Source organism: Camelus bactrianus, chromosome 9 (genome assembly GCF_048773025.1).
Source record: "Camelus bactrianus isolate YW-2024 breed Bactrian camel chromosome 9, ASM4877302v1, whole genome shotgun sequence".
Lineage (NCBI taxonomy): Eukaryota > Metazoa > Chordata > Mammalia > Artiodactyla > Camelidae > Camelus > Camelus bactrianus.
This window is the reverse complement of record NC_133547.1, coordinates 1,726,836-1,752,547: the sequence shown is the minus strand read 5'-3', so window position 1 is coordinate 1,752,547 and position 25,712 is coordinate 1,726,836. Positions and strand designations below refer to the sequence as shown.

General features: G+C 42.3%; 1 protein-coding gene across 1 annotated transcript in view; it reads right to left on the bottom strand.

Annotated features, from left to right (window-relative positions):
• Positions 1–2,732: 2,732 nt before the first annotated feature.
• Positions 2,733–25,712, bottom strand: part of ZIM2 (zinc finger imprinted 2) — a 42,324-nt gene continuing 19,344 nt past the window's right edge. Inside the window, exons 2-7 of the mRNA XM_074370821.1 lie at positions 17,343–17,665; positions 15,613–15,792; positions 12,927–12,967; positions 12,442–12,679; positions 12,157–12,249; positions 2,733–9,106 (exon numbers count right to left, since the gene is read on the bottom strand). Coding sequence (XP_074226922.1) covers positions 8,124–9,106; positions 12,157–12,249; positions 12,442–12,679; positions 12,927–12,967; positions 15,613–15,792; positions 17,343–17,665 — 1,858 coding nt within the window. The 3' untranslated portion in view covers positions 2,733–8,123. The remainder of the gene's footprint in view (positions 9,107–12,156; positions 12,250–12,441; positions 12,680–12,926; positions 12,968–15,612; positions 15,793–17,342; positions 17,666–25,712) is intronic.

The following is a 25,712-nucleotide window of genomic DNA, read 5'->3' as shown; positions in this document are numbered from 1 at the left end:
CTTTTTTATAGGTGAGTTGTATTCCATTACATATATATATATATACACGCTACGTCTTCATCATCTATTCAACTGTTGATGTGCACTTAGGATGCTTCCATATCTTGGCAACTATAAGTAATTTTGCTGTTACATACACCCTGCTATTATCTTTATGAGTTAATTCTTATTTTGTGGATGGCTTTATTCCTTTGATAACTATGTAAGTTTAAAAAGCTAAAGCGTTAAACGTTCTTAGAAACAATCAACAAGTACATATATGTAAATTAAAAAGTATATGTACGGTAAAAAAAAAATTATCTATCAAGCCATGAAAGATATGGAAGAAACTTAAAAGGCTACAAACTGTACAATTCCAACCAAATGACATTCTGGAAAAGGCACAGCTAGAGAAACAAAAAGATCATGGTTTCCAGGGGCCTGGGAAGAGGCAGGGAGGGAGGAATGAATAGATACGGAGCACAAGGGATTTTTAGGGCAATGAAATTATTCTGTATGATACTATAGTGGTGGCTACATGTCATTATGAATTTGTTAGAACCCATAGAATGTACAATATCAAGGGTGAACCTTAATGTAAACTATAGACTTTGGTTGATAATAATGTGCCCATGTTGGTAAATCAATTGTACCAAAATATGCCACACTAATGAGGGATGTTGAGGGTAGGAGAGTATATGTGTGGGTGGGGAGGGCTATGTGTGAACTCTGTTATTTTCTGCTCAGTTCTGTTGTGAACCTGAAACTGCTCTAAAAGAATAGTCTGTTTAAAAAAATACCACAAATTCTCTAGGAATCAATTTAACAAAGCATGCTCAAGGCATTTATAGAACTTTACAATTCTACTAAGGGATATAAAATAAAATCTGAACAAACTAAAAGATAAAAAAAGGCAAAATAATGGAAAACTCATAATGCTATAAAAATTTTAAAATATAGATCTAGGATAAAATAGGGCAACAAGACAGTGAAAGTGAATGATCCAGATACAGAGCCTATTATAAAATAATATATTATGACTGTATGTATCACTTATTAAATTAAAGTTAATGTTGGAGATCTAACAATGGGGAATAATTTTTATCCTATTCTGTAAGACATCAAAGTAACTACAAGATTAGTAAAAACGATAAAACACTAATGAAGGAAATTACAGATGATTTCACAAAATGGAGAAAGACAGCCCATGTTCTTGGATTAGAAGAATTACATGTTAAAATGGCCACACTACCCAAAACAATCTACAGATTCAATGCGATCCCTATCAAATTACCCAGGACATTTTTCACGGAACTAGAACAAATGTCCTAAAATTTATATGGAATCACAAAAGACCCAGAATTGCCAAAGCAATACTGAAGAAAAAGAACGAAGCTGGAGGAATACCCCTCCCAGACTTCAGACAATACTACAGAGCTACAGTCATCAAAACAGTGTGATATTGGCACAAAACAGACATATGGAAAAATGGAGCAGATTAGAGAGCCCAGAAATAAACTCACACACCTACAGTCAATTAATCTTTGACAAAGGAGGTAAGAATGTACCATGGAGGAAAGACAGTCTCTTTGGCACATGGTGTTGGAAAAGCTGGACAGCAGCATGTAAATCAATGAAGTTAGAACACTCCCTCACACCATACACAAAAATAAACTCAAAATGGCTTAAATATTTAAACAAGACAAGACACCATAAATCTAGTTAAGAACATAGGCAAAACATTCTCTGATAGAAATTGTAGCAGTGTCCTCCTAGGTCAGTCTACCAAGGCAATAGAAATAAAAGCAAAAATAAACAAATGAGACCTAATTAAACACATAAGCTTTTGCAAAGAAAAGGAAACCATAAGCAAAATGAATAGACAACCTATGGACTGGGAGAAAATGTTTGCAAATGATGCAACTGACAGGGGCTTAATTTCCAGAATACACAAACAGCTCATACAACTCAGTAACAAAAATACAAACAACCTAATCAAAAAAATAGGCAGAAGATCTAAGCAGACATTTCTCCAATGAAGACATACAGATGGCCAACAGGCACATGAAAAGATGCTCAATATTGCTAATTATCAGAGAAATGCAAATCAAACTATAATGAAGGATCACCTCACACCAGTCAGAATGGCCATCACTCAAGTCCATGAATGATAAATGCTGGAGAGGGTGTGCAGAAAAGTGAGCCCTCCTACACTGTTGATGGGAATGTAGCTTGGTGCAGCCGTTATGGAAAACAGTATGGAAATTTCTTAAAAAAGTAAAAATAGACTTACCGTATGATCCAGCAATCCCACTCCTGGACATATATCCGGAGAAAAATATAATTCAAAAAGACACCTGCACCCCAATGTTCATAGCAACACTATTCACAAATAGCCAAGACATGGAGACAGCCTAAATGCCCACTGACAGAGGACTGGATAAAGAAGCTGCGGTGTATTTATACAATGGAGTACTGCTCAACATAAAAAAGAATAAAATGCCATCTGCAGCAACATGGATGGACCTGGGGATCATCATTCTAAGTGAAGCCAGAAAGAGAAAGGCAAATACCATATATCACTTGTATGTGGAATCTTAAAAAAAAAAGAAAAAAGAAAAAAGGACACTATGAACTCACCTACAAAACAGAAACAGACCTGCAGACATAGTAAACAATCTTATGGTTACTGGGGAAAGGGTGTAGGAAGGGATAAATCTGGGAATTTGATATTTACAAATGTTAACCTCTATATATAAAAATAGATTTTAGAAAAAGTTTCTGCTGTATAGCACAGGGAACTATGTTCAATACCTTGTAATAACCTTTAATAAAAAATATGAAAATGAATATATGCATGTATATGCATGACTGGGACATTTTGCTGTATACTAGAAATTGACACACTGTAACTGACTGTACTTCAATTAAAAAAAAGACTGAGAAAAAAATCCGCAAGTGATAAATGCTGGAGAGGGTGTGGAGAAAAGGGAACCCTCCTATATTTGTAGTGGGAATGTAGTTTGGTGCAGCCACTATGGAAAACAGTATGGAGATTTCTTAAAAAACTAAAAACAGACTTACCATATGATCCAACAATCCCACTCCTTGAGAGATATCTGGAGAAAACTAATTCAAAAAGACACCTGCACCCCAGTGTTCACAGCAGCACTATTTACAATAGCCAAGGCACGGGAGCAACCTAAATGTCCTAAATGTTCTTTATCCAGATGACTGGATAAAGAAGTAGTGGTATATTTATACAATGAAATACTACTTGGCCATAAAAAATAATAAAATAATGCCATTTGCAGCAACATGGATGGAACTGGAGATCGTCATTCTAAGTAAGCCAGAAAGAGAAAAATGCCACATGATATCACTTATATGTGGAATCTTAAAAAAAAGGGACATAAATGAACTTACTTACAAAACGGAAACAGACTCACATAGAAAACAAACTTATGATCACCAAAGAGGGAAAGGGGAGGAAGGGGTAAGTTAGGAGTTTTGGATTTGCAGTTACAAACTACCATATATAAATAGATAAACAACAAGGTCCTCCTCCTCCTACTAATATTCCCTACCACTAGGGAAATGCCAAGACCCACGAGATAATGGGGAAGTGTAATTACGGCAGAACTGTACACATAGGAGATAAATTACAGGTGTACAACACAGTGACTCGCTATTTTTATACATTATGAAATGATTACCACAAGGAGTCCAGTTACCATCCACCACCACACAAAGTTGTCACTGCATTACTGACTGCATTCCCTATTTGTACATTACATCCCTGTGACTTATTTTATAGCTGGAAGTTTGTACCTCTTAATCCCATTCACCTATTTTGTCTGTCCCCCATCCGCATATGATAGTATATGTTAATACTTATAATTAAATATGAAATAAATTTTAAAAAGGTTTTCAAAGGAATACAAAAGGATAAAAGAAGCAACCCCATTTCCAACCCTGGAAGTCCAGTGAAATAAGTTAGGCCATACCTATTCAACCAAGTACCAGGCAGTCCTGAAAGATGAAACTGAGGGATGTATTTATGAATATGGGAAGATGTTCACGATCTATCAGAATAAAAGTCATAGCCTTTAAAACAGTGTTAATGGTATGATTCTACTTTATATTTTAAAATCTATGTAAATCTACACATAGGAAAAGGATCTGGACAAGTTACACCCCTCTTAGCAGCAAGTATATCCAGGACAGGGAAATACAAATATTCCCCACAAAAACCCCAATAAACCCAAACATGTATCTTTTACATTTCTTCAAGGAATATGTATTACTTGCATATTTACCAAAAAAAAAAAAAAAGCTTAGAACATGAATGTTTCTAAATTTAAAAAAAATCAACCTGAATACAAGAGCAGTGCACGAACTGGCCGATACACCTGAACTGGGTGGGGAAAACACTGTCCCCGGGGCCCCCAGGGCAGCAGTGAGGAGAGCAGCAGCTGAAAGTCAAGTAACAGCGGAGGCCCCCCGTCATGGCTGGCTCGAGCACAGCCTGTAGAACACGTAGACAGTGCCTTGTGTGTGTTCCATAAGCTCCAGATCGTCCAGGGGTGGCAGGAAGAGTTCACTGTCCGTGGTGTCACCACCGCCATTTGTGGCATGAAAGAGGCATCAGAACAAAGTCAAGGCTGGTGCTCCCTGATTTTCTCGAGTTAAGGCTCTTTGAGAAGCCTGAAGGCCTGGGGCACGGTCCTCAACAAATGGCCCCCACCGGACCCCTCGAGGCGTCTCTACCACCTCTTAATTCAAGTATCTAAAGACCGGGGTGGAGTAACGGAGGGAGGCATGTAGACAAAAGCCTATAGAAGAGGTAAGGAACTAAAGCAGGTGGACCATGAAGAATCCAGTGCCAGTGAAAGCTCTGAAGCCTCACTGCCTGGGAATGGGGCCGGGGCTTGGAGAATGATTTTAAAAGGCTGGGCCTTTGGGAAAAGCCAACATCACAAGCACCTTGACGGAATGACATAAAGGACACAAAACTACCTATTAGCTGTTCTTGCCAAAGAAGCTGAAGCTGAATCTAATTAAGTCTCCAGAGTCTCGAGCTAACCCGTTTACAGAAAACACAGAGGAGAGAGGAAGAAGCTTAAGGATATCACAGGAAGCAAACAGACACAAACAGAAGGGGGACATTCTGAAGGACAGCTGACCCAGTTTCTCCCAGTATTATTTACATTATTACACAAAGCTTTAAAGGAAAAAATGAGTGCTAGGATGATGGCTGCCAGGGCCAGAGGGAGGCAGAAATGGGGAGTTAATGTTTAATGGATATAGAGTTTAAGTTTTGCAAGATGAAAAGGTCCTGAGGATCCACTGCACAATAAGGTGACTATACTTAACACTACTGAATTGTACACTTTAAAATGTTTGAGATGGCTGATTTTATGTTACGTGTTTCTTACCACAATTAAAATCTTTTTCAATGAGTGCTTCTAATTTAAAAGAATTAAGCCTGAGTATAAGAGGAATACTAAAACTGTTAGACATATTAGGAATTGGATGGGGAGCAGAGGGAAGTATATTTCTACATTATTCTCGGGGTTACACAAGGCATTAAAAACAGTGAAAGGAGACTGCTTTAGGTTAAGACAGACTCAAGAGTCAGACAACCAAATGCAATCGACGGACCATGTTTTTGGATCTGGATTCAAACTAGCCTCCTGTAAAAGGACATCTGGAGAATGACTGGGAAACTCTGATTGTGATCTGGGTAAAATGCTTTGTTTGAGCTGATTTAAAATTTTCCCCTTTAAGTAGATGTATTGAACTTAAAAAACAACAGAGATGACACAATTGAAAAGAAAACATGTTAAGTAAATAACAATCCAGGTAGAATGTAGATTTAGCAGAAAATGGGGAGGAAGACATGAAATGACAGATTGATAAGGGCCTGAGTAAACCTATGACCCTGGGGAAGGAAGCAGATTTCCCAAGACAGTGATGAGGTAGAGACTGTCATAAAGGCATGACAGGACACTCCTGCAGGTGAAGGGGAGAAATGAGAGGGGGGAAAAGAAGTGTTCAGAGAGGATGGGATCTGTGAAAAGGCACCAGAGCCAACTTGCAAGGACTCCCAGTGGCCAGAGCTGGAACAATTTGAACAAAATAAATAATGATAGTATTGAATTACAGTCCATAGAATAAAATAAATATCCATGAATCCATACTGACACAAATAAATAACTGAATAAATAGGGAGGACAACTCTTTCTCACAGGTCCATTCTAATTACTAAATGTAGAAGGAATGAAGGAAAGTAAAAAATCACCATAATACTACAGAGTAAAAATGGCTGTAGGTAAGACCCACTTGCTGGATGTTAGAATTTAGTAGGTAAAAGTCTGAGGAGAAACTAGATCCTTGCAGTCTCAAAGTTTCTCCAGCAAGATATGTATTAATCACAATGAGAAACAAATCAAGGTTGAATAGCGCCATCAACAGTAAGATGCACCGACCACAAGTCCCTCTATGGTGGCGGCGGCAGGACGAGACACCGATGTGCAGCGGCTCGGGGGGCAGGCTGTGGCGGGAAGACAGGGCCAGCCAGCGAGGGCTGTTTCCTCAAGAACTTGGCAAATGAAGAAGAGGAACAGTGCAGCTGGCGCCCACGGGGCTGGGGCAGGGTCTAACAAGTCATGTCTGTTCTTAAGTCCATGACTTTGGAGCTACACATCCCAGATCAACCTCAAAAATGGCTGGACAAGAAAAAGCAGGGCAGTGAGTAACGACGGCAGCAACTCGCCCTCCAGGCAAGGAATCCGGTTCTGGGACTCCAGGTGCAGCCGGCTCCCAGGCACCTCTGCATCTGACCATCACTCAGGTCAGCGATGGAAAACTTTCACATCATAGCCATATGGTCTCAAAGAGGTTTTTAGTGCAATGCAGGGCTCACACTTTAAAAGAACAAAGTCCAGCAGAGAATTGGGATTTTAGGTGAAGCTGGCTGTGCGGATAATGTCAGAGTCCAAGAAAAGCAGAAATACTGTTTTCAAACAGCATGTTTTAAAAGGAAGGAGAGGGAAACAAAGAAAAATAAGACACCCCCAAATCCCCAAATGACTACGGAAAACTGCACAGAAGTTCTGCTTGATCAGTAGCGGCTTATGCTCTACGAGAGCAATTACAAGGAAGTGTTTAGCAAAAAAAGTTCCCTGATTCAGTGTCTCAAAAATTCATCATCTTATCCTAAATCACGATAACCACTTTGGTTATCAGAACTTCACCCTGACAAAGCTCTCTGAGCCCTGACACTACAGGTGTCCCCATCTGATTTGCTGTGAAACAATGTTGGGATCACTGAAAAGGAAGATGGCTGCAGTCAGTCTCATACCTTTTCTTCAAAGAGGATTGGCAGGAATATAAACACCTGGGTTGAACATCAAGATATGAGACAAATCTCACGGAATCTCAAAAACCACACCAAACCAAACCTGGGTTCAGTTCCTGCCCCATCACTTACAATCTAGGTCAAATCAAATGACAACCTGGAGTTTCAAGTTTGCTACTTCTGAAAAAATATCCTCACACTAGGTACATACACGCAGCATTCCTTAAAATATCAAATAACATATATGGCAGTGCTTTGCAAATTATGAGGTACTATGTAAACGTATCACCAGTTACTTCAGCTTGGTGGATGGATCAGTACAGACACACTTCAAGAATCTTTTTATCATGTCCTGTGCCCATACCTCCCGTATGGTAAAGATACTGTACATAAACACTTCTATAAAAACTCAGGCAACAGAATTCCTGTCTTGAGCCCAATTCCAGCCAAAAGTTTTTGTTGAGATGTCAAAATAATGTTCTCCATTTTATGGATACCACCAAAGAAGGGAAAAATCTATTAATGTCTTTCCTACACAACAAAAAAATTCTTTGTAAGGTATTTTCCTGGGTGACTGACACATGTGCTGACTCTCCTTCTGCAAAAAGCTTGTTCTATACTCTTGTAACCAGTCGCTGTTTTCTGATGACACCACGACGACTCTTCCAACTGTTAAAACAGCGTGAGGGCTGGTGGAAGGCCTTCTCGTATTCAGAGCACTCAAAGGGTTTCTCTCTAGGAGAAAGTCAAAGATGTTGACAAGGTTCTGACTGAAGGTTTTTCAGCAGTAATTGCACTCAGTGGTTCTCTGTTGAGAATGGAGTTGATAATGTTGAGTGAGGTGTGAGGGTCGGCTGAAACACTTCCCACATAGCTGACACTGGTAAGGCCTCTGTTGAGCATGAATTCGATAGTGTTGAATGAGATGTGAACTCCGACCGAAAGCTTTGCCACAGTCACAACACTGACAGGCTCTCTCTCCAATGTAGCCATGTTTCTGCTGATATCGAATTAAGTACGTCTTGTTGCGGGGCAACACAGGTGGAAGGGCTTTTTCTGCCTCATGAGCTTTGAGATGCTGAAAAAAATGCACGTCCTGGACAAAAGCTCTGCCACACTGCAAACATTCGTAGTAGTCCTCCTGACTGTGCGTTCCCACGAGGCCACAGATATTTGCCTGTGGGATGAGAGACCTTCCACCTTCATTGCATCCAGGGGCCTTCTCCCCGGAATGGGTCTTCTGATGTCTGGTGGGGTGTGGCATGAGGTAGACGGCTTCGCCACACCGGTCACACTCAAAGGGTTTCTTCCCCGTGTGGGTCTGCTCGTGCCTCTCGCGGGCCATCTGGGTACTAAAGCTTCTTTCACGAAGTTCACACCTGCTGGGTTTGTCCTCTTGGAGGAAAGGCCCACAGTCCACCGGCTGGGGACTTGCGCAAATTCCAGAAGTGGTGCATTTCTGGGGGTCCTTTCCTAGAAGACCCTCTGACTGTTTAGTAAGATCTGAGCTTCTCTCAAATTCATCGCTGTCATGGCTTCTTTCCTGAGCAAGGGTCTTGGGGTCACTCATTCTAACAGGACTCAAAAGTTTCTCCTGGTTCATCTGGTGCAAATCCAATGGATGATCAGGAGAAGACTCTCCTCCATGGGCACGTGAGAAGTTACCTACCTCCAAATCCTCCACTCCTGCCCCTGAGGATGACTTTTCTATAGGCAAGCTTTGCTTTGGAGTCAGATCTTTGGTTTCAGGTTTTTTCTCCAAATCTAAAAGAAACATAAAAGTTCCTCTACTTTTTTATGCAGAGAGACACATCACTATAGTAGAAACAGAAGAGACCAAAAATAACAGAATAGTCCTTATGGAGGTTTGAGAGTTTTCTGGGAAACTTAGGAGAGAATGGGAGAAGGATGGAAAGCATGGTAAGCAAGGAAGGGTGAGAATGAGGCAGAAGAGAGACCATTCAGGAGGACTGAACCTGACAAAGATGCAGACACAGGAGAATGCAGAAGAGACCAGAGAAAGAGCTGGGACTGGGGTTTGTCAGCACTTTCCAGACCACGGTCGGCAGGTCACCACTCTTCTGAAGAACTGATCACTGTGGCCATAAAAGGACTCCACTGTCAAGTCAATCTGGCAGATACTGTATGATTTAAGTCCAGCAGGTTTCACTCCTGTAGGACTCTCCAGACCTGTAACTGGCATCTCAGATCTCAAAGAGAAGTACAGTACACGGCGTTTCTCAAACTCATCTCACTCCGGAACACTTTTTTAAAAAAGAATGTCTGCTTCCATAGTTCTGCAGGACCAGTGGGGAAACACCGGAATGAACATGTCAACAGCCTCTTGCTCAGAAGGAAGCAAAAGGACTTTAACTCTGTTCTTGGTTCCCAGTCTCTTGTCTTACCCCATTCCCTTCAGTTCAACATTTATTGAACACCTCTTTTGAGCAAGGCATTATCCAACCAGATGGTCATGACAAGTCTGCAGAAAGGGCTCTAGTCAGACCATCAATGACTGTGGGAGAAGAGATGGGGGAACCGAGTCCACGGAGGAGCAGGAAATGCTTAGCAGACGGGATGGCACTGGGACTCAGGAAGCCATGACGGGGGTGCAAGCTTTACAAGACCCTGAGCAAAGACGCTGAGCTGTGAAAGTACACAGTCCTGGGGAGCCAGCCACACAGGTTTTCACCTGGAGTGTCTGTGAGAGACAAGGCTGGGATGTGAATTTTAGGCCAGACTGGGAAGGATTTAAATGTTTTGCTAGAAGTTTGGATTTTATTTTGAAGGTGGTAAGAGATGGTCAGAAGTCTGTGCTTTATAAAGGGATCACAATAGATTACATCGCTTAGGAATAGTCCTCGGAGAGAGGACTCAGCGTGGAAGACGGAGAGGCAGCCCAGTCCCCCGAGGCCTGCTCCTCGCCCTGCCGCGCGGCCAGTGTCCCATTCCACCAGGTCTACGCTCACAGGACACCTCAGAGCCAACCGCTCTGCAGTCACAGCACCGGCCTCTGCCAGCTCTAGGCTGCTGGACTTCCAGACTCCCAAATGGCTTCTCTGCTGGCCCACCTAAAGCCCATTTTCCAGAGAACAGCCAGAGGGATCTTTCCAGAACAGTGCCGCCCAGCAGAACGCCCTGCAGTGACGCAAATGGTCCGTATTTTTGGAGTCGACACAGCAGCGATTCAGGCTCATGCGGCTGGTGAGCACCTGAAACGTGCCTGGTTGACTGAGAAACTACATTTAAATTCTATGTCATTTTAATTAGCGTGACTCCAAGCAGATCTTGCACCGCCTTCCACTTCAGACCACAGAGCTCCCCTTTCTGTTTGGGGAACCCCCAAGCTCGTTCCAACCTCGGGGCCTTGCTGGGTGCTGTCCCCCCACCGGCAACACTCCTCCTCAAGATTCTGTGGGGCTCCTTCTCGTCTCACTCACATCCTCCTCAGCGAGGCCTTTCCTGCTGACCCCATCTCAAGCAGCCTCCCACATGCCACTCTGTCTGCTTCACACTCTGACTCTATTTGTCTGTTCATCAGGCATCACCCCTGTTGGAACGCAAGCTCCATGAAGAGATTCTGTCTGTGTGAGAGAATGCCTGGCCCACCACGGAAGCTCAATACATCTCTGTGGAACGACTGTATAAATAAACGAATGAACGAACAAACTACAGTAAAGAAGAGAAGGCAATGAAGGAAACAGAGAGGCAGGCAGAGGCGTCCCTGGTAGGTCCCTGAACTTCATTTGGGCATCCACCTCTCTGCCCGCGTGGGGAAAGGCAGGGAGGGCTGTGTCACTTAGCACCAGACTGGGCACAGCTACTAGTTCGGGGATGGGATGTGGCCCAACACGCAACAGTGGGAAACGAGGACAGGTGTGCAAGGGCTTCTGGAAAAGCAGCTTCCTCACTCTGGAGAATGCTCCTTGGACATGCCTGCCCTTCAGACAGAAACAAGAAAGCATATTTATGACCTGTTGGCAGAGTGAAGAGAGAAAATGAAACCAGTGGTCCGTAATGACATCACTGAGCCCTACATCCGACCGCCCTCAAGCCCAGCTGTCCAGCATCATAAGCTGATGATCCGCCTGTGGCTTATACCAGTTTGGGTGTGGTTTTCTTTCACAGCAACTGAAGGACAGTGATGATCCTGGCTGATACACATGGTGACCCAATTCAAAGAGGAGGATTTCATAAAGATGGTAAACATTATTATACTGTAGCTACAGAGTTTGGGGAAGTAAAGTCTAGAAGTTTCTTGTCTTTGGGACAAAAGTGTGTCAGTGGGAACCTTCTGGGGAAGTTTTAGAACACAGTATGAGTGTCTGTTGGCGGGGGCAGAGGTGGGGGTCGGAAACCAGACCGTAGGGAGCTCAGGAGGGAAGAGCGGGCTTGGGTGTCAACAAGTCTGAGGAGCTGCCATGAGGGACAACGGGAAGCAGCCGGGAAGAGAAGCGGTATCACGCCAAGGCTTTTGCTTATCTCAGCTAGAGAGGAAAGCCCTTTGATTCGTGCTGCTGGGGAAAGGCACGAATGCATACAGCGGTGGAACACTAGAGAAAAGGGAAACTGGCCTCCCTGGAGCTGGGCAGGAGAGGAACTCAAGCTGCAGGAAGAGAGGCGCTTCGGAGACGAGATGAAAGGAAGGACTGAGCGCACAAGGGGTGGTCAAGTCGCGCGAGCCCCTGAGGCGAGGGCACCTGCCGCCTTCTCCCCAAGCTGAGCGGGCTTTGAGGACAGCACTGGCCCCCTCCTGCTGACTGGGGTTGCCCTCCCACAACTGTCCCCAGGGCCTCCCGTCACTCCTCGCTCACCTGGACACATCACTGCGCTGCCGTCTCCCTCCGCTGCGCAAGCCTCCTCCTCTTCCAGCCGTGAGATAATGTCGGGTTTAGGGAACTGGTGCCCTGTCGAAGGAAACTCATAACTTGGGGGTTCTGTCCTGTATCCACGGGAGCTCCTAGCCTGAGTTCCAGAAACTCTGAGATAATAAGGAAGATGAAAATTCACACAGAAGAGAAATGAAGCCTGTCTCCAGCAACCTTGCCCCCAGGGGACATACGGCGGCGTCTGAGACAGTTTAGGCCGTCACCACTCACCCAGGGACACCAGGTTCCTGTAGTTCTCCAGCATCACCTCCCGGTAGAGATGCCTCTGAGCAGCACTAAGGTAGGTTGACTCTTCTGGACTGAAGTCCACAACCACATCCTTGAAAGTCACCAACTCCTGAAATGAAACACTCCTAAATGATCGAAATCCAGGAATTATCCTGAGGGGGGGAATGGCGTCTGATGAGAGAGGAGTGACCATGAAGCAGACACTCAGACAAGCAGAAAGCTTCTAATCCAAGTGTTCTAATCCAGAGGTTTCAAGGACCTAGCAATACACCTTTCTGTGTCTTGTAGTCTGAGAGAAGTGGGAACATTTCTGAGACAGTTTCTGTCTCAGATTTGGGTTGGAGAAGAAAGATCCTTTTGAATCACTTTATAAAGAAAGAAAAAATGCAGATAATTAAAGGCTGGCAGTGTGCCTCAGCCTCAGGAATCAGAGGTGGGTTTAAGTTCTGGCTCTGGTTCTTCCTTACAGGCTTTCTGAGGGTAGACAGGTGAAGCCACAGTGGCTCATCTGTAAGAAACAGAGAGCTCTAAATATGAAGCAATACTCAACCTTACTAATAAGCAAGAAATGCATTTCAAAATGACAAAGTACAATTTTACACCCATTCAGAGGTATAAAGCAAAGATTAAAAAGTCTGACAATACCAAATATTATCTGGAATGTGGCCCTTTGGGACCTCTTATGAGATGCTAAGGAAAATGTGAATTAGTAAACCACTTTGGACTGAGAAATTCTATTCCTAGGTGTATTTGCTCATGTGCGCTTAGAGACAGACATGTTCATCACAGTGCTGCTTAGAACATCCAAAATCTAGAAAAGATCCAAACATTCATTTATAGTAGAGGAGATAGTGTATTATATAGTATAGCCATACAATGGAATAATATTTCAGCAATACAAACTAATTAACTACAGTTACATGAAGCAATCTTGGTAACCGAAGGGTGAACGTAAAAAGCAGTTATTAAAAGACTATGTAGAGGCTGTAGAGAAAAGGGAACCCTCCTACACTGCTGGTGGGAATGCAGTTTGGTGCAGCCACTGTGGAAAACAGTATGGAGATTCCTCAAAAGAATAGGAATAGACTTACCATATGACCCAGGAATCCCGCTCCTGGGCATATATCCAGAAGGAACCCTACTTCAAAATGACACCTGCACCCCAATGTTCATAGCAGCTCTATTTACAATAGCCAAGACGTGGAAACAGCCTAAATGTCCATTGACAGATGACTGGATAAAGAAGATGTGGTATATTTATACAATGGAATACTATTCAGCCATGAAAACTGAAAACGTAATGCCATTTGCAGCAACATGGATGTTCCTGGAGAATGTCATTCTAAGTGAAGTAAGCCAGAAAGAGAAAGAAAAATACCATATGAGATCGCTCATATGTGGAATCTAAAAAAAAAAAAAAAAAAAAAAAGAACATAAATACAAAACAGAAGCAGACTCATAGACATAAAATACAAACTTGTGGTTGCCAGGGGAGGTGGGAGGGATAGACTAGGAGTTCAAAATTTGTATATAGTGATAGATAAACAAGATTATACAGTATAGCACAGGAAAATATATACAAGATCTTGTGGTAGCTCACAGAGAAAAAAAAATGTGACAATGAATGTATGTATGTTCATATATAACTGAAAAATTGTGCTCTACACTGGAATTTGACACAACATTGTAAAATGACTATAATGCAATAAAAAATGTTAAAGAAAAAGAAATAAAAGATGGGACTCTGCCTGCTATGATTTGTAATCTTAACTGGGAAAAAAAAGGCTTACACACATGAACTAACAAGAGAATAATGCATATACTAACTGCATTACTAATATATATATTACTAATATATGTAAAATAAATAAACAACAAGTTTATACTGTATAGCACAGGGAACAATATTCAATATCTTGTAGTAACTTATGGTGAAAGAATATGCAAAATGAAAATATATATATGTATGTTCCTATATGACTGAAGTATTGTGCTGTACACCAGAAATTGACATAACATTGTAAACTGACTATACTTCAGTAAAAAATGTATTCTAAAAAAGATAGGCCTTCCTGAAAAATTGAATGAATGAATGAATGAATAAATAAATAAATAAATAAATAAATAAATAAATAAATAAATAAATAAATAAAACAGCACAATCAAGTGCCAAAAAAAAAAAGACTATGTAAGACCATGATACCCAATTTTACTAATATCTCTCTCTCGTGTTTTCACAGAAACAGCGCGCAGATCAATGAACATCTGACTTACACCAGGGGGCATGTACTGGCTGTCCAGCTCTTAGAGGCATTTATTTGGCTCACATGGGTTTTTTACTCTTTTCAAAATTCATATCAGCTGCCAGCATCAAAAAAAACTGTAGATTTCATATTATTCACTGGGTTTCTGGCTTCTCTTTAAAAAATCAAAAGACCTGGGGCACTAGGCGCACATTCTCACATGGCACCATCAGCTAAAGCTGAGTCACAGCTGCCCCTTAGATGGAGCAGGTGCCCCCTACTTTCTCATAATCCACCTACTTATAAATTCATTTATATTCCTCAGCAGTCCCTGTGGGCATCTGCACGTGGGATCCTTGACGTGGACATCGTAGGGACAGAGAGCTACTCTCAGGTACAGATCATCTAGAACACAGTTTCTCAACTTTTGTCCCCTTATCTCTCCCTCAAGGAGCATTTTTAGACATTTTTTCCCCTAATCATTACCCTCCTCCCATTAATTTTTTCTGGTTCTGAAGGAACTGCAGTATACTAATTTCCTCTAGACTTCAAAAAGTGATTTAACAAGAACATCAAGGAGCACATTAAAAAAAAAGGGAAACCTCCTAACAGCATCATGTGCCTGTAATGGCTGCCACTTACCTCACATATAAAAGGAGCATAGTAACAGTACAGCCACGTGAAGAAGCCAAAAGTGGAGATAAAAGGGGACACCACACAAATAGAAATTGATTCAAGACAGAAAGAGAAGGAAAAAGTTAGATATCGTATGTGGGGTGGTGATAAGTGTGACAGAGAAAAATAAAGCAGGAAAGGGGAAAAACAAGAGTCGGAAGAACATGTTTGATATGGAAGCCAGGGAAAGGCTCAGTTAGGTGATGTTTATATAAAGACTTTCAGGAAGAGAGGCCATGGTTTAAGTGGATAGGGAAGGTCTGGGAATCAGGAAGGAGAGGTCCCCAGACTGGAGAACTGAGTCGGAAGGCAGCCTGGCTCACCTGAGGTCTAACGGCCGGCGCGCTGTCTGTGCTCTTCCTTCGGTGTTCTCTGGTGTTCTTTTCTGCAAGGACAGGGTCCTGAGCAGGGAAAACTAGAAGGGAGAAAGCAGTGACCATGAAGCTGAGTCCAGTCTGGCAGCGCCCACAGACACAGAGTAGCCTGCCACCCGCACACCACCCCGTCCTGCCATGGAGGGAGCAGCAGTTCTGGACTTCCTATGACAAGAGAAAGACTACAGAAATCATTTCTCAGTTCAGTACAGCAAGTCCCAAGAAGAAGCCCAGCTCTGATCCCTCCAATGCTTCCCAGTGCCTTCCAAACAAAGCACAAGCTCCCTCTTCATTTACATCAGTGGCCCTAACCTCCCTGTCCCTCAGTCACCAGGGAACCTCAGTTTCTCAGCTGCAGCATGGAAATGATGATAACACCTACACTTCTACGGGCTCTTGTAAGGAAGAACCATTATACAGGTAAAGTACACAGTATGCATTTGTTAAAATGACGTCTCTTATTACTAAGCTTTTCCTACATTTTTTTCACTCATTGATGGAGAAGACAACCACCAGCTTCCCTACAGAAACCTGAACCTTGAAGGCCTTCCTTGCCTGCAGTCTCATTTCAAGTACAATGTCGCTTCTCTCTCACATCCTAGAGCTCTTTCGTTTTCCCTGAATTGCAGCTCTATCAGTAGCTCTCCCTTGGCCAAGTTCATAACCTCTGTGCGACAAAACCCTGTGTCGGCTGGAGGCAGTGTAACAGCTCGACTAAGAGCACCGACGCTGGAGCCAGTCACACAGTCTGAATCCTGACTGCCTTTACTCACCATGGGGCCACAGGCACGCTACTCAACTTCTTTGTGCCCCTTTCTCATTTATGGAAGGAGGGTAATACCTACTTGAAGAGCTATTAAGAGAAGTAAATAAATTATTATAAAATACCCAGAATATAATACATTTTAAGTGCCCAACATGTTCACCAACATCTTCAAAAGTCTTGTAAGGAATGCAGGTGTGCGGAACTGGATTAATCATAATCCTTAATTCATGCTTTATCAGCATTCAGCATGCATAACCCTCATGTTTATTTTAAATGTATTCATTTACATTTTAAAATATACTTAACGCACCCCACTGTTCCACACCCCAGTCTTGTTCCCTTGCCTTTCTCTCCTTGTCTCTCTCTATATGTACCCAAACAATACTTTTAGTATCGATTTTATTCAAAGGACTATTAGGAGTGAACAGCTTTCTTCTCTCATTATTGAAATGCCCTCAGTTCCAATCTAGTAACGTGAGTTTTCAAGGCAGAAGTTAAATCTCTAGGTCTCGTATTTCCCACATTTTATGCCCTCATTGTTTGGCAGTGTGTGTTATTTTGTTTTGTGTTGACACTAAAGTTCAGGCTCAGTAAGAAATATTGGTGGGGGAGAATCTGGAGAGAAGGGGTACTCTCAGAGAAATAATAAATATTAGAAGCAAAAGCCAAACCCAAAATTTCTTTCATCCCACACGAGATTAGGCAGATTAGATTGGATTATAAAATTCATTCCTTCATAACAAATTTTTATTCAGCTATTAGGTGCCTGGCATACAGCAAATGTTCAATAAACGCAGACAGCCAGTTGCCTCCTTGCCCTCTCACCTTTCTCCTCGCACGCCTGGACCAAGCTTGCCACCAGGTTTGCTGCTTCCTTGCTGCTCCTGGGCTGTCTCAGCCTCGCCCATGTCTGAAGCTCCTTTGGCAGGGTGTTGAGAAACTGCTGCAGCGCCAGCTGCTCCATCATCTGCTCCGTGGTGTGGATCTCAGGCTGCAGCCACTGCCAGCAGAGCTCCTGGATTTGGCTTAGAGCTTGGTGAGGCCCGGCCACTGGCTGGTTCTGAAAATGCCTGAGCGTTTGACAAGGAGCTTTCGGAGCCCCTGGGGGAGCCCCTGGGTTCTCACAGGGATGTTTTCTAGGCTCTCTTCTTGATCACACAGGAGAAAGAGCGGGCCCTCAAGGCCTCCAAAGCCTCCGCCACGCACAGCGTCTCTATAGCTTGCCCTTCAAAGGACAGAGGTTCTCTAAAAGGCAGGCTGCTTCAGAGCCCACTGTTGTGGAAGATGGCGGGCAGAGCTGTCTCAGATGAGGAAAGGGCCTGCAGAAATTACAGAGAGATTCACAAAGGGCTTGCACAGTCAGGACCGCCCAGCAGAGGTCATTTGAAGCAGAGGAAGTTAGCTCACTTCAGACAAAAGCCTAAAATGAACACTCACAAAGATTTGTACATCTACAGACAGGATGCTTCCTCAGTCACATTCCCAGGTCTGGAAGACCCACAGATACAGGCTGGAAATATTTCAGAGATGGCAATGAAGGAAAAAGAGACTTGAACCCCAAACCACAACAAACTGAACTAACTGATGAGCCACAGAAGAATTTCATTTCAAAAAAATAAATGAGTTAATACAGAAAGAGGAAAGAGCCTGACAATACATATATCCTACAAAGGACAGGATTCACATGCAAAATACATTTAAAAATCATACAAATCAGTAAGAAAGAAGCAGACAAAAGAAGGGCAAAAAGGTTAAAAGATTTGAGCAGGTACTGCCTAAAAGAAGACAGATAAGTGGTCAGAAAATATGTGAAACAGGGCTCAACTTCATTAGTTATCAGAGAAGTATGAATTAAAACCACAATGAGATATATCACTACACACCCTCCAGAATGCTGAAAATGAAAAAAATCAGACAATAGTAAGTGTTAGGAGACGGAGCCACAGTACAGCGGTACACTCACACGGTGGAGTTCTAAACAGAACTGAGAACATGGATGTACCCTGCTGTTGAGCAAAAGAAACCAGGCTCAAAAATAAGAGGCCCACATTATATGAGTCCATTTATTTATAGGTCACAAATAAGCAAGACAAATCTAAGGTGTTACAAGTCAGAACAGTGGTTACAGTTGGGACTGGGATGGCGGGGCAGTGGTAATGACCAGGAGGGGACAACATACGGAATTTCTGGAAAGCTGGTAATGTTCAGTTTTCTTAATCTAGTCGCTCATGACATGGACACTGTGTTCATTTTGTGGAAACAGCTATCTACTTAATGGTTTGTGCCCTTTTCTGTATGTATATTTCACTAAATTTTTTAGCTGTGTTTTATAGTTGGAGAATCCTCTAGGTTGTAATATTAAGTGAAAAAGTAGGAAACAGGTTAACACTCAAGGATGTCCCATTGCTGACCAGAGACAAAGCTAGACACTAACCGTACAAATTCCCATTCTTTGCCTTAAATGATTAGCTGAATTGTTTCATCCCCATTAATCAACTGGACAAACTGCAGTTAAGCTTCTCTTCTTCAGGCCTCTGAACTTTGGTCCACTCTCAGCCTGGGCCAGCATGCAGTCCTTCCTGAGAACTGACTGGGCTTAGGGCAAAAAATTTTCTCGCCATGTTACTCCTCTCTGTAAAAGAAAACACTTTTTGCTTAACTCTTCACACACCTGCATGCTCCCTATGGCAACAGTCCCTCTCCCCCCACCCCCATGCAATAATCCTTTCAAATGAAGTCTCCCCTTACTAAAAAAGAAGAAAAGTAGGAAACAAACTTGAATATAGAATATATACTTAACCATATAAAGCACTGGGAAGAAAAAGGGAAGTAAAACAAAATACTGTACTAGGGGTTATCTATGAGCAGTGAGATTGTAAATTATTTTTACAGGTGATTTTTCACTTCCTCCCTCAAAACTACTTTTTAATTTCAAATGTCCTACAGTGAACCTTCTGTGTCCTATGATCAGGAAAATAAAAAATATTTTTCTTCTATAAAAGCTGCATTCACTCTATGAAGCCACAAACAAAACTGCCACTTTGGAGATACATTTTTTTTTCTTTTCTCCTTCCCGCTAAAAAATATACACCTGTTACTTCTATGACATAATTCAGCAGTCTTGACGTTTGAAGGCATTTTTTCTTCCATTATTATAAACCGTAAGGCGCTGAGTATCACTGAAACTAAGTGTTCGTCCACATCTCTGATCGTTTCCTTCTAGGACAGATTCCTAAAAGTGCAATTAGCTAGACAAAGAGTATGAACTTTTTAAAAAGTCCTTACTACAATCTGCGAAATTTCCCTCCCAAAGGCTTCCACCAATTTCTTCTTCCAAACTCAGTATATAAGATTACATAACCATCTTGCCAGTCAATAGGGCCAGTGTCATAGGTGTGTAAGCAGTACAGTCACACAGAGCCTCAGAAAGGCCTCAAGTTTAGTTTAATGCTCTCTTCTATTGTCTTGAGATTCTCCTTATTTTAAGCAGGGGGCGCCACGTTTTCATTTTGCACTAGACCCTGCAAATTATGTCACTAGTTCTACCAGCCAAGAACATGATCATTCCTCAAAATGTGTTGCCAATTAGACAAATGAACAATATATTTTATTATTTAATTTTGCATTTACTTTGATTAAAAATAGAACTCACTATTTTTTTTTTTCAGATTTATTGGCCAGTTATAAATTGCTCCTATCCTTCACCCTTTATCCACTAGGATGTTTCTATTGCTAATCGGTAAAGTCTATGTAAATAAAGGATATTCACTCTTTGCCCCATTTGCTTAAAAAAAATTCCAGCCATGCAACACCTTCTCTTTAGTCTTTGTAGAATTTTAATATTTCAGATTCCAATTTATCACTATCCATTCAGAGGTCAGTTAAATATTCAATAATATCTTATTGCTTTATTTAAACATTTCATTTGAATTCTTTAGCTGGAATCTAGTCTGGGATAAGGTGTGAGGAGAGTATAATTTTTTCTAAAAACTTTCCCACCTACCACCAATTATTAAATTTGCTATTGTTTCCTTCTTGGTATGTATGATGCCCCTCTGAACTGAATTTTTAGGTCTATAGCCTCTAGGGGAGGATCCTGAGAAAGAAGTACTGGAAATGAATATGAAATCCTGCCAGCTTGCCTCCCTAGACCAGCCAGGTCCGAAGCTAGAGCAGAGTCGCAATTTTTCCTCCTGGCCCAGAGAGAGAAAGTAAGACCTTGAACAGTCAAGGCCCTCCAGGCCACAGGGACTGGAAAGAAGCTCATGACTCTGCCTCTTCAAAGGCACCCTCGGATCCACGGAGAAGATGGCGGAGTAGAAGGGCGCTCGCAGCTCACCCTCTCCCACAAATACACCAAGACCCACAACTACAGACCCACTCAGCCAACCAGAGCACCTGCGGAACTCCAACAGAACATCGCCCTCTTCAAAAGATAAAGACGCCAAAAATCTGGTAGGAGAAAAGGAAGAACAAAAGGCAAAGCAGCGCGGGACGGGTCCCGCGGGGAGGGGGCGGAAAAGGAGGACTGGCGCTCGCTCGCTGGGTCTCCCCTCTCCAACTGAGAGGCCAGCGGGACGGAGGGGGAGCCTCCGAGGCTCGGATCTGTACAGAGCAGCCCTTGACTGACAGAACTAAGTTAAATGGGCACAGAGCGTCCCCCCCGACACCCAGCCTGAGACGCGGGCCGGCAGCGGCGGGCAGGGCCAGGCTGCACAAGCCGGGCGGAGGACGGGGGCGGCTGCAGGGAGTCAGCCCCAGGGGACTACAAGGGGCTGCACGCCGTGGCTGTGGGTGCACAGGGCAGAACCACCTGGGCCCTCCATAAAACAGCAAGGTTGATGTGCTCCGGGGGGAAGGGTGCATACCCCCATCTCTGAAAACCCGCGGAAACTTTTCAGGGGAAGAGAGGCGGGGCGCAGGCACAGCCGCCATATCCTCCAGTGCTTAGCATCCAGGCGGGGGCGGGGGCGGGGGCGAAACCTGCATCCGCACGGAAGGGCTTAGCAGCCTCAAAAGCCAGACTGAGACTGGCCTGCAGCCCGGGGCAGACAGGATCCTTCCATCCTGGTCCCTCAGAGAACTTGCTCCACAAAGACAACCAAGGAGCTGGGTTCTGGCTCGGAGCAGGGACAGGGCTGTCCCTCGGTCTTCCCCGAGCCCACCCGCGGAGCGCCGACCAGGGCGGAGCGCGCAGCCACACAGAGCAGCAGAGCTACCGGTGGCACAGGTAGAGGGAGAGCGGCCCCCCGCCTTTCCGGCAGGAACACAGCCCCTGACCGAGGTGCTGGGAGGGGGCACGACCCGCCCTCCTACCTGGCCAGTCTGCAACATCTGACTGCGGCATGCGGAGGGGCAGCGACCCGCCCGCCCACAGCAGAGAGCTGCACCTGACCTCGTGTTAGGAGAAGGCGCGATCGGCTTGCCGACAGGTGCTGGGAGCAGCACAGAAGAGGGCACCAACGGAGGGCCTCTGAAAACAGCAAGCTGAGCTTCCAAAACAGGACGAAGACAGAAAGACTTCACATTAAAAGCACACAGACTCCAGGAGAACACCGACAACCCCCCCCCCCTTTTTTTTTAATCTGTTTTTACTTGTTCTATTTTCTATTACTCTCTTAATTTTTACTTCTTAATTCATTTCTATTTCTCTTGGGTTTTGATGTCCTGTTATTGATTAGACACAGGTTTCAAATACATCTATTCATCCCCCCCCCCTTTTTTTAAAGGTTTTAAAAGGACGTCTCAACCCGATTAATACTCTGCTTCAACTCGCTCTTCTATTATTCATTATACACTGTTTTCAAACCCTCTTTCTCCCTTCTTTTAAAATTCTTTCTCTCTCTCTCTTATTTTTTTTTCCTAAGTTCTATTCCTAAATAGGCATCAGATAGATAAAATCCTTAAGGACCAAAATAAACAACTGATACTCCATAAACCACAGTGCCAAAGAGGTATGAGCAAGATGAAGAAGCAGAAAAACCTTTCCCAATTAAAAGAACAAGAGAAATCCCCTGAAAGAAAGATCAACGAAACAGACATCGATAGCCTACTAGATCAAGATTTCAAAAAAGGAGTGATCAAATTGCTGAAGGAATTAAAAGAGATAGTGTTTAGAGATACAAAATATGTCAAAAATGAAATTGAAGCTATAAAGAAGAGCCAAGTAGAATGGGTAAACTCATTGACAGAGATGAGGAATGATCTAATAGCTGTGCAAAGCCGACTAGATAATGCAGAGGAACGAATTAGTGATCTAGAAGACAGGGCAATAGAAAGCACCTATTCAGAAGAACTACCAGATAAGCAAATAAAAAATAATGAAAATAGCATAAGGGACCTATGGGATAATATAAAGCGTCCCAATCTTCGCATAATAGGGGTCCCAGAAGGAGAAGAAAGATCAAAGGGGATTGAAAAGGTTTTTGAAGAAATCATGATTGAAAACTTCCCAAACTTAAAGAAGGAATCAGATATCCAAGTACAGGAAGCTCAGAGGGTCCCAAACAGGAAGAACCCAAATAGACCCACACCAAGACATATCATAATCAAGATGGCCAGAGTCAAGGATAAAGAAATGATTCTAAAGGCAGCAAGAGAAAAGCAAAGAGTAAGTTACAAGGGAACCCCCATAAGGCTCTCAGCTGATTTCTCTACACAAACACTACAGGCCAGAAGGGAGTGGCAAGATATATTCAAAGCCCTGAATGAAAAAAAGATGCAGCCTAGGATCCTTTATCCAGCAAGGCTATCCTTGAGGATAGAAGGAGAAATAAAGAGTTTCACAGACAAAAAAAAGCTGCAGGAGTTTAGCAACACTAAACCCATGCTAAAAGAAATATTGAAAGGGCTATTCTAAATAGAAAAGCAGCAGGATGCTACAGAAATGAGAAACTCACAACTGGAAAGGTGATAACTCATGAATTACAAATAAAGAAAACACGAAATTATAAAAGAAGACATACAAATCACTGAGAGTGGGAGAGGGAGGCAGGGAAATATAGAATATTTTTTTTCTTTCTTTTTTAAGTTTTTTTAACAGTAGGATGGGTTTGAGATCATTTACTATCAGTTTAATAAAAACAGTTATAGTAATGGGTTAATAGATTTACAAAAAAGGGTAACCACAAGCCAAAAATTTACAAGGGAGTCACAAAAATTAAATAAAATCCATGATAATACAAAGGAAAATTACCAAACCACAAAAGGAAGAAGAAAGGAACAAAGAGGATATACTAATTCAACTGCAAAGATAAGTTCAAAATGGCAATAAACACACATCTATCATTAATTACTGTAAATGTTAATGGACTAAATGCTCCAGTCAAAAGACATAGAGTGGCAGACTGGATAATAAAGCAAGAACCTTCAATATGCTGCATACAAGAGACCCACTTTAGGGAGAAGGACACATATAGATTGAGAGTGAAAGGATGGAAAAGGATATTCCATGCAAATGGAAAAGCCAAAAAAGCAGGTGTTGCAGTACTGATTTCAGACAAAATAGACTTTAAAACAAAGGCCATAAAGAAAGATAAAGAAGGACATTTTATAATGATTAAAGGAGTGATACAAGATGAGGATATTACACTCGTTAATATATATGCACCCAATATAGGAGCACCTAAGTACATACAAGAATTACTAACAGAGATAAAGGGGGATATTGATGGGAATACAATCATAGTTGGAGATTTTAACACTGCATTAACATCACTAGACAGATCTTCCAGACAGAAAATAAACAAGGCAACAGAGAAATTAAATACTACAATAGAAAAACTAGATTTGGTGGATATTTTCAGAGCATTACACCCCCAAAAAATAGGATATACATTCTTTTCAAGTGCACATTGGAACATTTTCCAGGATCGATCATGTACTTGGGCACAAAAGAAACCTCAACAATTTTAAGAAGACAGAAATTATCTCAAGCATCTTTACTGACCACAATGCCATGAAACTGGAAATCAACAACAGAGAAACAAAGGAGAAAAAAAGGAAAGCATGGAGATTAAACAATACGTTATTGAAAAAACAATGGATCAATGAGGAAATCAAAGCTGAAATTAAAAAATACCTTGAGACAAATGATAATGAAAGCACAACCACTCAAAACCTATGGGACACAGCAAAGGCTGTGCTAAGAGGGAAGTTTATAGCGATACAGGCCTTCCTCAAAAAAGAAGAACAATCTCAAATAAACAAGTAAACCCACCACCTGAATGAATTAGAAAAAGAAGAACAAAAAGCCCCAAAACGCAGAAGGAAGGAAATAATAAAGATCAGAGAGGAATTAAATACAATAGAGATTAACAAGACCATAGAAAAAAATCAACCAAACCAAAAGCTGGTTTTTTGAAAAAGTAAATAAAATCGACAAACCTCTGGCCAAACTCACAAAGAAGAAAAAAGAGAGAGCACAAATTAGCAAAATAAGAAAGGAAAATGGAGAAATTACAACAAACAAAATAGAAATACAGAATATCATACGAGAATATTACGAAAAACTATATGGAACCAAACTGGATAACCTAGAGGAGATGGACAAGTTTCTGGAAACATACTGTCCACCAAAACTGAATCAAGAAGAAACTGAACACTTGAACAATCCGATCACTAGAAAGGAAATAGAAATAGCAATTAAAAACCTCCCTACAAATGAAAGTCCAGGACCAGACTGCTTCACTGGGGAATTCTACCAAACATACAAAGATTCATACCAGTCCTTCTCAAACTCTTCCAGACGATTGAAAAGGAGGGAATACTCCCAAACTCATTCTATGAAGCCACCATCACCCTGATACCAAAACCAGGCAAAGACACTACAAAAAAAGAGAATTACAGGCCAATATCACTGATGAACATAGATGCCAAAATCCTCACCAAAATTTTAGCAAATAGAATCCAACACATAAAAAAGATTATACATCATGACCAAGTGGGGTTCATCCCAGGGACACAAGGCTGGTTCAACATACGCAAATCAATCAATGTAATACATCACATCAACAAGAGAAAGGACAAAAACCACATGATCATCTCAATCGATGCAGAAAAAGCATTTGATAAAATTCAACACCCATTTATGATAAAAACTCTCGCCAAAGTGGGTATAGAGGGAACATATCTCAACATAATAAAAGCTATATATGACAAACCTACAGCCAGCATAGTACTCAATGGTGAAAAACT